At 39.0% G+C, this 13,446-nt stretch overlaps 1 protein-coding gene and 1 pseudogene across 3 annotated transcripts; both read left to right on the forward strand.

Annotated features, from left to right (window-relative positions):
• On the forward strand, positions 1-1,082 carry LOC113683367 (nucleoredoxin-like protein 2). Its single transcript, XM_027200605.2, has one exon. The coding sequence runs from the start codon at positions 279-281 to the stop codon at positions 780-782; it is 504 nt and encodes a 167-aa protein (XP_027056406.2). The 5' UTR covers positions 1-278; the 3' UTR covers positions 783-1,082.
• A 77-nt stretch (positions 1,083-1,159) lies between these two features.
• Positions 1,160-10,810, forward strand: LOC113683366 (uncharacterized; annotated as a pseudogene). Of its 2 annotated transcripts, none has more exons than XR_016180855.1 (13): positions 1,160-1,315; positions 2,138-2,240; positions 3,257-3,330; positions 4,269-4,356; positions 5,322-5,485; positions 5,658-5,763; positions 6,096-6,187; positions 6,350-6,441; positions 6,586-6,730; positions 7,512-7,657; positions 8,068-8,092; positions 8,917-8,976; positions 9,319-10,810. The product of XR_016180855.1 is annotated as an uncharacterized LOC113683366, transcript variant X1 (transcript). The 2 variants fall into 2 exon arrangements; XR_016180856.1 differs by having other exon boundaries at positions 10,625-10,810.
• The last annotated feature ends 2,636 nt before the right edge of the window (positions 10,811-13,446 follow it).

A 13,446-nucleotide genomic window follows, 5' to 3' on the forward strand; every position in this document is an offset into this window, starting at 1 on the left:
CAGATATTTCACATATTTAAATGGTGCTAAGGTGTTAGGTAGTTTTGGCGGATGTTAGGAGTGGACATCCACCTCGCGGATTTCCGAGAATCTTCGGTTATGATTTGCAAGCTATTAAATATTCCATCTTAGCCGCTCTCGACCGAGGTGATTTTGGTGGGTCTAATGCTGGCCGATGCCGGCCGATGTTCGCAACTGGTAATCCGCTGTTGTACAGAAGTCTCAGATGTCACGCCTCTGTCGTGATTTCGCTGTTTCAGACGTAATTACGTCCACAAATGAACATTTTTGGGGATCGACAACTTGTTAGAAGGTCTGGGGTAGTTATTCACGCTGAAGAAGCCCTCCAGAGTAAAGTGGTTGCATTGTATTTCTCGGCGGGATGGTGTCCACCTTGCAATCAGTTTACGCCTGTTTTGGCGGAATTTTACAACGAGCTTAAAGAGAACGAACTACCCTTCGAGATTGTTTTTGTTTCATCCGATAAAACGGCATCAGATATGGAGACATACATGAAAAAATGTCATGGTGATTGGTTAGCTGTTCCATTTGGAAGCGAAATGATTCAAGAGCTGAAGAATCGTTACCATGTCACAGCGATTCCTAAGTTGATTGTCGTGACAGATGACGGAGATGTCGTGACAGCGATGGGAAGGAAAGAGGTAACTGAAAACGGACCCAAGTGTTTCACTCACTGGGCACACGCTATCGCCATAGCAAGAGGAGAAGTTGCTACAACTGTGACTAAAGCGAGTGGTCGCTTTACTGCCGGCTTTGAATAAATTGAAAAAAAAAAATGTTCAGTCACATAAAGAACCTTTTAATATGTTGTGTAAGACTCGTACAATGGGCTACATGGACTCAGGTCGTTTTTACTCGGACATAAACCGATGCAGGCAATTCATATTCAATTGGTGTGATCATAAAGTAGCAGCTTACATGATATACTTTAACTGATTAAAGTCTCACCACTGTCAAATTTATAAACTCGTATGCAGATCCTTCCGTGTATGGCGGTGAAAGGTCTGGCTGTAGACTAACTTATATATCTGTATCATAATAAAGATTTCTCTTCTACAATAGTCCTGCGGTGTAGGCAGTACTTTGCGTCTGGTAGTGGGGTCTAACCCTCACAGCACCCATTTTTAGGAGGCTGATGGCGTGACGAGATGCGTGACAGAAGGAAATGTATCACGTGACTCTTTTAATACGTAAGGGACGCTAAACCGGAATCCTTCGATAACGATGAATAGTTGGAAAGCGTTGGTCCACTGGAGCTGCATTGACAATCATGTGTGAAATCGATCGTGATAAGGTGCGTATATAATTATAAGCGCTTAGGTTAATTAAGTAATTAGCTCTTTGTCGTGATCTAAGACATCTACTCTTCGATGGCGTGAGATTTGTGAAAATTTGGGTCATTCTGCTGGAGCGCTCATTCTATGGAATTAATACTAATCCACTTTCATTTGTGAGACTTAACAGTCTTTCGTTTTGAAATGGAAGGAATTGACTAGACAACGGAGAGCTATATGTCGTTGTAATCTGACTGTAAAAAGCAGAATTTTCGACCAAGTGGCAATATCATAGGCACAGAACATTTGTTTGCATTTTGTTGAAACAATTGTTCTCAGCCTATTTAGTTATCCCTCGTTCTTCTAAGACCATTGGCAAGATGGACTTAAAAGGCCTTGCCTTAGAGTTTCTTATTTGCTTTACTTCAAGATTTTAGCATGTAGAACTAGCGCTCATCGGTTTCTACCTTGAAAGACTTGTAAAATTTACGTTCACAAATGCAAAAACAAGGGCACCGAATCTTATGTAAATCTTCAAGAGAAAAAAAAAGCAATTATTTGTCGAGCCGAAATTGACAGAAGGCGCGGTCAATAAATAACTAAGCCTAACTTGAGCAAATAATACTGGATATTAGAATCCAGCTGTCTTCTTCACGTTTAAAAGGGCTCCAATTTTTAGAAAATTGAATTATAGTGAAATGGTATTTGGCTCGCGTAATATTGCAGTCTGGGATTATAATCACAAAATCAGTTGATAAAGTGATGTAGGTCTTAATCTTATCATTCTGTAACAATAAGTTTAAGACATCTTGGTTTCAAGTTTTCCTTTTTGGTCTTCTCAGATAGAAACCATTTCTCTGAAGCTGAGAGCTTCAACAGCTGATGGGGGACTTACAATAAAGGACAGATATTATCATCTCAAAAAATATCATTCTTGCTTTGTGGGTGAGTACCAATAATTATCATTAGTATCAAAATACTACACAAATGAAAAGTCCTTTTTGTGCATGTTGATTGGCTAGTTTGGAAGTGAAGCATAAGCAGTATTTACCTCTGAGCAGCCAATGAGACAAAATCACATGTCAAGAGTTTAATATCTGACCATTTTTCAATATATTGAAAAAAAAAGATGATATTTGTGTGGTATATACTGAAACAGTTACTCACTTGATAGTTGGTGAAAGTGGTGGTTATTTACTGTACTGCCTCACAGCTTGGTGAATATTAACCAGGTTTCACCACCCCTTCAGTTAATAATTTGGTAATCATCATACATTAGACTTACTATGAAAATTCTGATTGGTTGGGAGCATTCAGTCAACAAACATCAACATAGCATGTGAAGTTGACATGATAACCTAATGCCTGTGGTAGTCTGGTTCAAAGTCTGCTTAGTTTCCAAGCCCCTTGCCAATGTCATGTTCTCAAGCTTTTGCAAACTCAGAGATAAATTCTGTTTGTGCTAAAAAAATGTAAAATAAAAGAACTATTGAATTTCCTTTTCACATGATATCAGGAATTATCAACCTTGTGTCTGTTTAATCTGCCTTAGCCATCTGCTTCAGCAGATATTGATATTTCATGATATCATTCTCAACCTTACCCAATAATTTTTAATTATACTTAAAGTATGTACTATAAGATACATCATGGTGCTTCTCCCCTCCCTCCCCGAATATAAATGGAACAAGCAATGTGATAAGGAAATTTAACCCTTTAACTCCCAAGATCTGATTGTTCATTTGTCTTTAAAACTGCTACACATTTCATGGGAATCTTAAGAGGATAATTTTGGAGTAATATCAAGAGGACAACTTCTACCTGATAAGTTTGAGTATTTTCATTACCTGTTTGCTGGATATTTAAAGTATATTTGAGGTAAAAGTTACATGTTAATCACTACCTATAATGCCCTGAGGTCAATTTCCAATTAACTACTACCTTAATATTTTTGCCATAAGGTAGTGAAGCAATTGATTGGTTTCTTGCAAATGGATTTGCAACCACAAGACAGGAAGGTATTCAGTTAGGCCAGGTGAGTGCTTTTACACACACTGTGTAATTCAGGTGGAACATGTAGTACATGGTCACCCACAGGGAATTTTAGGTTGACAACTAAATTCAGGTTCCAGGTTTGCGACAAAAACACCATTTTGTCCAGACAGTCCTAAGAGAGATTAAGTGCAATGCTTTGAGGACATCTGAACTCTAAGTGCTAACATTGATTTTGGGGGATAAACTTGGAATAAATTTGACCAGAGATAGTACTTCAAGGTTTATTTAAGTGGTTTTACCTTAGGTGGCCAGGTGAAAGGTAATACAAAAATGCCATTGGGACTCAGTTGAGGGTGACCACAACAGTTAATAGAGGTGAAAATTACAGAATTTAATAAGTGGAAATTTGGGGCTTTGACTTACCACAGCTTAATATCCTGCCACAGATACAACTGTAGTCTAGACACTTAAAAGGGATATTTAATTGCCACATAGGTAGGTAGCCTGCATGGCAAGTGTATTTTCTAACAAGGAAGTGCCAAGTATTCTGGACAGGTGTTGAAACCACATAATTGGGTATGTAAGATCAAACAAGCTGTGAAGGGGAAGAGGGGGGAAGTTTATAATTTTTCTGATTAATAGTATTTCCTGTAAGTTCATTTATTTGATGTGTGTATTTGAATGTAGACTACAAGCAATCCCTCCTTTTGCAGCGAAGTTAACCTCTGCGGGGGAGGCTACTTTTTGTACACCTCACCCCCAGAATTCAGCTTACCAATATTTTTTGCTGTTTTTACTTGTGCCTCAGAATTCACCAAAAAGATGGTCTGTTTGTAGTCCTATTTATTACCTTTAGGAGTAACTAACTAAAGGGTTTTTTCACATAACTAAGCTACCATACTTATTATAAAACCCTTTTTTAACTACTGCTAGATCCTTTGTTTTTGAATTTCACATACACCTATCTTTTAATTCTAGCAATTACTAGATGCTGACTTAGTTCATCATGTGGTGGATGAACATAACTTTGAAGATAGGGAGTTGTTCTTCAGATTCCGGCAAGATGGTAATGAAAAAAATATAGTGCTTTGTTTGACTGATGTTTGTAATCTGTGAATAAGAAGCATGAAAATTAGAACCACTCCTTCAAACACTTTGGGATGGGTACTTAAATAACCTTCAGTTGGTTACCAATCAAGAATTAAAATACCAAAAAACTGGATCTGTTTGGCGGTTGTCCAACACTCCCAAATTGAATCGAGTAATTTAAGGGAATTAATGAATCTACCAAGTGTGATGTTGATTCATGGTTTAGTCGTCTTGTGATATAAAACGTCCCTTTTGAGGTGGAAATGTCATACAGGAAGTAGATTCGCAAAGACGCTTAAAAAAGTATTCCTCTACCGTAGATGAATCAAGTCAGATTGGGTGTATTGGAAATGTGTGGTCTCTTTATGGGGAAACTTGCAGTCATGTTCAAGAGTGTCCTAAGATTGAAAATTCTAATTTATAATTAACTCTGGGCTTAATAAAGCTTTGAAAGATTTCAGCTTTTATGACAGTCAGAAACACTTACACCAATACCTCACAAAGCTGAGCCTTAAAAGTCCTCGGTTGATGCCCTAAAATCAGATTTTGGTTGTTAGAGAAGAGATGCGGTGGATAGAAAAATGAAAAGTGCACTTTGTGCTCTGTGTCTGTGTAAGAAAGTGACAGAGCAGGAACATTATTGTACAAATATGTTTATCTAGCTTTGACTTTTGACCTTGAAAACGAAGTAGAAAATAGATTACAAATTGCCGCATGACAATTGAACACAGATTGCCAAATAAGCAAATTTTTTAGTAAACCTTGAAAATTTAATTCTTTTTGCCAATTTGAATGAAATAGTTACAGCATGGAGTGATGCTCTGAGTTCACCTGACTTCAGCCAACCAGCCCCTTTCTCATGCCTTATGCCCTTTTTAAAAACATGAAGCGGTACTGCTGGCTGAACATGTTTCTATTGATGTATTCTTTGCTCTTTCCCAGATCCTCCCCATCTGTCACCAGCTGGTCCGTCTGTGGCCTCACTCAAACAGGACTGTGGCACCAAGTTTGGTTCAGCGCAAAAAAAGGGTCTTCTGAAATGGTATCAGGCATTTTTTGTTCTGAGACCTGGCGATGAAACACTGTACGAGTTCAGAACTGATTTGGTAAGAGAAACTTAAAATTTGATGATTGTTCGATACTTAATCCTCATAGCCTGAAAGAGCAATTGACTCAGATATAAATTTACACGCGAGTAAAGTTCAGTGTAGTAAAAAGCAATATTAATTTACATTTCAAAAGAGAGCATGGCTGGAGTTTATTTTTCCTTCTCTTTAGCATTCAACACCAACCAAGAAATATCCACTGAAAGAGGCTACCGTGAAGTTAGACCAGTCAACAAAGTTTTGTCTTTCGCTAACGTTTGCTGATATCCAGAGGTCGGGTAAGTCACTATTATTTATTTTTTTTTTTTACATCAGCCTTTGTGTGTAGTGTCGTATGTTGTGGTGAGAACTAAACAATTTCGGGCACAGCTGAAGTATACGAGGATGTACACAGGTTTGTACACACAGCTAGCGTAGTTTATTTTTCTTTTACTAAAGAATCTAAAGAAATTTTTGTGCAGAGTATCCAGCAAACAATTTGAAAGGATCACTAAAAAAATCTCAGCAGGTATTTGCAATCTGTTTGATAAAGGAACAATTTTCATATGTGGCACTGGAAGAGGCTGTGTCCATTGGTGATTAATGTAGAATTGTTTTCTCTATAAACTAGATTTGCGGCTTGCCTTCACCTCCGACGAAGAGCAGTTGTCGTGGTTAAAAGCTTTCGAGAAGTCAGGAGCAGTCACTGGCCAAACTGAAGAGGTAAGTTAGTGTAAGACAGGAGAGGAGCAGGAAAAAGCAGGGAGGGGAGGGAAGGGGGTGTGCTTGGAATTCCAAACTCACTAGGGTACCTATTGGGAACCTTCAGGCATGCCAATTTACTCTTTAAGGAGGTATATATGAATGACATTTGTTTCATTTTAGGAGGTGGAGGAACAAGTAAAGAATGCTGAGTCCATCTTTGAGTTTAGTGCCAAAGACATTGAAGGAAATGAGGTGTCACTTGAAAAATACAGGTAAGAGAGAAGCAAAAGTCAAGTTTTTTTGTTTTTTTTTTTATGTCCAACTCCATCTTTTGAAGTTCATTTGGAGCGTTTGCATAACACGTTTCATGACAGGTACGCAGAGACAAGAAACTAATTTGTCCATGCGCTTTGCAGGGGATTTGTGACTCTCATTGTCAATGTAGCTTCATTCTGAGGCTTAACACAGAAGAACTACACGCAGCTTGTGGAACTGCACGCCACTTATGCTGCTCGTGGTCTTCGTATTCTCGGGTTCCCGTGTAACCAGTTTGGAAAACAGGTATGTTACGTTTTGCCTTCTTCCCCCACCCCACCCATCCTAGGGAGAAACATCACGCCAGAAAAATGGCGAATAGTATTGTTTTTAAATTACTTCGCTCTTTCTGTGATTGCTTTAGAAAACTTGCCCCACTCTCTCAACAAATCCTAACAAAGCCACTGCAACTTTGTCAGGGCCTTTTCCGCGCTTAAGGCAGTTGGCTTGTTTGTCTCTGTGTGTTTACCAGCTCCTCGTGATATTTTCCGTCATTCTGACTGGTCGTCGTAATCTCTATGCTGTTGGCTTACTCAATCAAAATGATAATGACTCACCTGGGAACAGACCCTCACTACTATACCAGCGCGACAGGACGCGCGTGTCTCCGCCCGTGGGAAGATTTGAGACGAGTTGGGTGCGGGTCTGGCACCACTAGTGCCAGACCCCCTAGCAGACTTCTCGCCGGTTCGCTTGACGTAAGGACTCAAACTCTATCGCGGGCTAAGAAACGCTCGTGTCGTAGCATTATTAACCCTTTACACCTTGACATCTGTATGCATATTCTCCATACTGCTCTTTATACATTTCCTAAGGCGTTGAAAAGGAGAATCTGTCTACAAATGAAAACCTTCTTTTGTTAGTGATCATTTCTTTTATTCTCATTACCTTAACGTGTGATTCAGGGATGATTTTTTAAGGAGAAATTTGATGCTAGTCACTCGTAGGGTTTAAAGGGCTAATGGGTACCTTGCATGCTAAATGGTTCGGCTGTTTGAGATCTTTTACCTGTTATTTTCTATGAAAGGAGCCTGATCCAGAGCCTGTAATAAAGAAGTTTGCCGCGGGATACGGGGTCCAATTTGATATGTTCTCCAAGATAAACGTCAATGGCGCCAACGCCTTGCCGTTGTATAAATACCTCAAAAGTAGACTGAAAGGAACTTTGGGAAGGTAAGCAGTAGAGTGATAAGTTTCCTATACCTACGTTAGTTTACAGACGTGACCGTCCGATTATGGACACTTGTTTTTACCGTTTCCTAACGGTTTCGTCCGATTTCGGAAACGTCTCTTTACGGACGGTACTGTGCAATTTCGGACACTTGCGTCCGTTTCCGTACTTTATCGTCTACTTTCAGAAACTTGCGTCCTGTTTAGGACGGTGCCGATAGAAACTTGGCGGAGACAAAATCGGACGCTAGTTTCCGAAATCAGACCGTACCGTTTGACACCAACATAATCACAAATAGGATTCCATGGTGATTTCATTTTCCTTTTTTTATGGGTAAAACTGTCTTTGGTTAAAAACTCTAGTTGACTTAAGCTGTTGTTTCTCAAATGTATTTGCTTCTCTCAATTTTTAGCTTTATCAAGTGGAATTTCGGAAAGGTAGGTACGGATCCGGAACTGATCCTTATTGATTATCACCGGATAAAATCCTAAACCAAGAATATTTGCATTCGATTTGATTGGCAGTTGGGACTTCTTTGGTTGATGGTATTCAGTTGAGGTTTGCTCAAAGGACACATTTGCTGATGCTGCATTCCTTGTCCATCTTACAATTCCTGAATCTGTATTACAGGTTCGACTACGCCTTGTGTAATAAATAAATTTCTCATTAACTCCACACATTGCTTACCTTCAATAAAGGCCGGTCTGTGGAGGTGCACCGCCACATATAAGACCTCTTACCGTCCTCTGTTTAGACGCTCGTGTTTGGGTTTCGCTTACGGCCCCTTTCTTGGCATACAATCGGCAGCTGCCTATGGAAAAATTTTTAAAACCCTTGTTTTATTGGACGTGAAGTCATTTTCATCAGTCTGCAACTCTATCTGTTTGCGGTGGAACCAGTTGCATTTAAATGTCAGGGTAATTTAGTATTATCGACTGAGTTGGTCATCGTAAAGAGTTCCCAAGCTGACGTTTCGAGCGTTAGCCCTTTGTCAGAGCGAATGAGAATCGGACTGATTCGCTCCAATGAAGGGCTAACGCTCGGAACGTCAGCTTTGAAACTCTATATGGTGACCAATTTACGTTGTCAACTCAGTTAATAATACCAAATTACCCTGTATTACCCTGTTATCCTCTACCACCGACTCAGCACCCTAGTTTCTTTAGAAACTTACCCCCTTCATGCATTAAAATGTCAGTCAAATTTGAAACATTGCGGCAATACTTTGTTCATCTCTGAACACCCTTTTATGGCTCCACAGTTTTTGTGCAACCGAGATGGCAAACCTGTGAAACGTTATGCACCTTCAGTTCAGCCACTGGTGAGTCAATTTTTTTTTTCTTTTTTTCTTTTGGGCCAAGGTAATCAGAAAACCTTTGTTTTTTGTTATTATGTCCCTTTGTCTTCGGCGAAGGACCAGTCATAATTTATAGGAGGCGGAGGGGGGGGGGAAAGGATTTTGGGAGGATTACATACTTTTCAGGGGGGAGAGAGTAGAGGGGGGGGGAAGGATCATAAGAAAATTACAGAGTCTGGTGGGGGATCAGGTAAATCGTATTTTGATACAACCAAAATCCTCTGATTCCTCCCCTCCTCCCCCCCCCCCCCCGGTTAATAAGGCAAACGCTCTGTACACTCATATCTTGCTCAATTGTTCTTATAGGACATCGCGAAGGACATTGAGGCTCTTTTATAACTTATTTCCAAGAAAATCCATAGAATATATATAAATGTTAGGTTCACATGAACAGTAGAGTTTTATGGTAAACATTTTATCCCCATTACTCTTAAGAACTACTGGTAATTTATAGTCATGAGATTAATTTTACGTCGAAATAAGTTATGAAGAACAGTTTCCATTCGGCACGAGGATGTGCTCGAAAATTTTTTGTGGACATTATGTGGTCCGAAAAGCCCCGAGGAAAACTTAGCTTCGAGGAACAGATATTGTACCAGTATAAATATCCTTGCATATTTTCAAGCTAAGTGGAGGCTTTGTGCTTATTATCCTTCAAATATTATTCGTAGCGTGTGGAATGAAATGTATGTAATCAGCTTACTGTCGAAAACAGATGTTGACTTTTATAGCAACTTTATAACCACCACTTTATTTTCTTCTTTGGAAACTGCACCAACTCTCTCTCCAAACTTGATTCCACCTTTAGAGGAAGACTGTAATCGCATTGGACGTAAGGTTTGACAATTGGAGAAATATCACCGGATATTGCCCAGGTTTTTGGTTAAGCGTTTCAAACCAATCGCCCACGAGCGGAAATATTTGATGGATAATAAAAGAATTGATCATGATTATAATGATGATGAACTGAACCAATGATTGGACGAGTCACTGATTTGCTCACCAACTGATTGACTTTTTAAAATGACCCACTTTGTGTCTGTCTGACCGATCAACGTCTGCCTGGTTAAGGGATTGTGATTGGCTGCCGCTAGTAGAATGGTCACGTGGGTTACCAGCAAACTGACTGGTTGTTTCGCTGATTGGCTTACTATGTGACCTACTGACTGAGTGATTTACTAAACGACCAACTGACTGACTGTGTGACGTACTGACTAACTGTGTGACGTACTGACTAAGTGTGTGACATACTGACTAAGTGATTTACCCACCGACCAACTGACTCACTGACTGTGTGACGTACTGAGTGATTTACTTACCGACCAACTGACTGACTGACTGACTGAGACTGACTGACTCTTAAACATACTTTAGGCTACAAACACCACTCTGACTTAACAACAGAAAGATACCATTTGCATAATAGAACCTTACATAAGAAAAGATCTACCAAAATGGAAAATGTAATGCCAGAGATAGACGTATTTAAAACGCAGATTACTCTTTATTTGATTCGCTTATTATTATGTTATTTATTAGAATTATTTGTTGAGATCATTATATATCATTATTATTTCATTATTTTGTTCTATATTTTTTCTTTAAATCCAAGTGGTCTTGAAGAAGACTAGATTGTTAACCTCTTTTATGACGACCAACCTCAAAACCACTTTGGTGTGGCCTGGTTACGTCTGATGAAGTGCAGAAAAAGAGCCCGCGATCTAGTTATGTCAAAGTAAAGAATGCAGAAGTGTCAACGCTTTTGTCATGGAGATAAGAATAAAGGCAGAGAATTAGACCCTCTTTCTGTTATTTTTTATATGTTATTAGACAGTTTTTGTTAAAGAACAGCCTGAGACTGTGGGGAGCAAAAAGGCTGACCCACAATCCAGTTCGCACCATCCGGGTTTACCGCCCATGTTTGGAAGAGAGACAACACAAAAATTTGAATTCGTTTCTTGAATTGTTTAGAATATAATTTTTTGATTTTCTGTTCCAGCAGTAGAAAATACATAAAGAAGTAAACGAATTCTTTTGGAATTTCCCAACATGTCACATTACTCAGAGGGATAGTCCAACGAACTGAATAAGACTGAATGAAACGCATATCGTCCACAAAAAATTAGAATAAAAGAGAATATTTGGGTGGCAACTTGGTAGCTTGTTGGCTTGGTAATTGATGTAATAACAAGGAATTTTTGTCTAATTAGCTCTTTGTTGTTCAGTGTTATGCAATTTGGTCTGGCGTCAATGTCATGAGAAAAATTATCACAACAATTCTTTCGGCGCCTCTCCAAGTTTCTAAGAAAGTTACGTTAACATTGCAGTTTCAAAATGGTTTTGCGAAATGTTATTGTCAAAAATACTTCTTCATTTCATTTTCTCCATCGTTTTCAAAAGGCTTCAACGGAACGGGTGGTCTTTTGGATGTCTTTGAGATGCACGTTTTGAATACCAGTGGCTCGAAGGGTTTAGGAGTGTTAAATAAATCCTCTGGGTTATAAATATGACAATAAAAAGCTTTCAAAAGTCATTTTAGCCATTCTCTTTCTAACAGCAGGCGTGGACTAATTAGCACTAAGAGACGAGGCCACCCGGATCGTTGTTGCCATAAGTATGAATAATTATAAGAGTGGCGCCGTAGGAGGCTAGTTTCATATCTATAATTTATGCCCACTTTGTTGTCCGTAATTTATGCTAGTTGATGGACGGTTGTCATCATCGCCAGGTAATTTAGTGTTAACAACTGAGTTGAAAACGTAAATTGGCCACCGTAAAGGGTAAAAGCTTTTTTACCCTTTACAGTGTCAATTTATGTTTTCAACTCAGTTGTTAACACTAAATTACCTGCTATAATCCCACCGACGCAGCACTACAGTTTCTTTACAAACTTACCTCCTATATTCATTTGTTATTATTGCCAGTTACGCGGCCTGAAATTTAGCAAGGCTCAGATCTGCTCAACAAGGAGTTAACTTCTCTTTTAATTATCAAAAAGTTTGCAGTAAACAAATCACGAGAATCATGAAGCAACTTCTAAGTTCTGATGGGGGGAAAATTGCTTATTAAGTGCGACCTTTGGGATCCGCGCCTTTCCTCTCCATCCTAAGCCACTCCGACTCCTTTTTTTTTCGATCACGTCTTCCCGTATTGGTGTTAGTTCCCTAACAGACGAAACCAACATTTCTCAGTTTTCCTAAATTTAGAGTCGATCCTAAATTCTGGCAGGAAAAGAATTAAAATTTCGCAACGTATTCCCTTAACTCTCTCATTTCCAGGAGTGATAAAGCCTCGAGCATAAAAGTGATGAAAAAGAAGAAAATACCAACAAGGGAATATTGTCTGATCTAAAACCAAATTCTCAGAGGTAAGTTGATGAGAAATGTTCGGCAGACGGTGTTGAGGATCGATTTTTTAGACCTTGGGAGTGAAGGCTTAAGTCAGTTGAGGATACGTGGTACTGCAAACGCTCCACTTCTTTCAAATTTGGTGGCTGTGGTTTCTCTCCTTTTCTTTAATTTAAACAGATGTTTGGACGATCTCAATTAATTTAAACAGATTTCTGGATGATCTACTGGGTCTTCGCCAAGGCAACTCTAGTCTCTAAAAGAACGGTTGTCACAAAAATTTACGAACGTTTCCGACCACTTGTGCGGAAACCACGTCATCAGATAAACTCTTTCGCCAAATCCAAGTTCCTCATGCGGATAATTTTTGGTCACTATACCACGCAATACAACCGATTTATACGAGGACTCAGTAAGTAAAGTTAAAATACCACACAAGCTACCAGGTTACATTGTCTAATTCTGTGCATAATCCCTTTCGTTTATGACTTTCCCCTTTCATGGAGTTAATTCCCCGGAATATGCTCTGAATAAAAAAAGGGGAAGTACAAAGCAATATTCTGCTGGGCATCAGAAGGTTACCATGACTGTTTCCAAGATACGATTTCAGAGAAACTACATTTGCCAATCGACATCTTTAGGATATTCGTAGTTACTGCTTTTATTAATTAAAGTAATGCGTTTTTTTCCTTGCTAATTTTTATTACAATTTTTTTCGCATAAAAGCGAAGGTTAGTTCTTCCACTCATTGAATTATTGAACGGTACGTCCTTTAGAGAAGAACCAAAAAGGAGAAAAAATGATGGGAAAGAAAAGGCGAAAGCAAATACGGCCTTATTTTGAAAACTAAGTACTTTTAACATTCCGTGCATTTACGCTCTTGTAAAATATGCCAATACAAGAGCTTCTCATTTATCAAACACAATTTTTTAAGTACATGTTAAGTTTGGTGACATGCAGACGTTTAGTTGCAATATCAGTTACGGTTTGGGCATCTCGCAAACTTGGTATGAAGATTAAAGTAAACTTTGCTATTCGCAATCCGCGCCAACCTCCTTCCAGTCCCTGACTGTTTTATCTTTGCCTC

This window comes from Pocillopora damicornis, chromosome 11 (genome assembly GCF_964200805.1).
Source record: "Pocillopora damicornis chromosome 11, jaPocDami1.2, whole genome shotgun sequence".
In the NCBI taxonomy this organism is placed as follows: Eukaryota; Metazoa; Cnidaria; class Anthozoa; order Scleractinia; family Pocilloporidae; genus Pocillopora; species Pocillopora damicornis.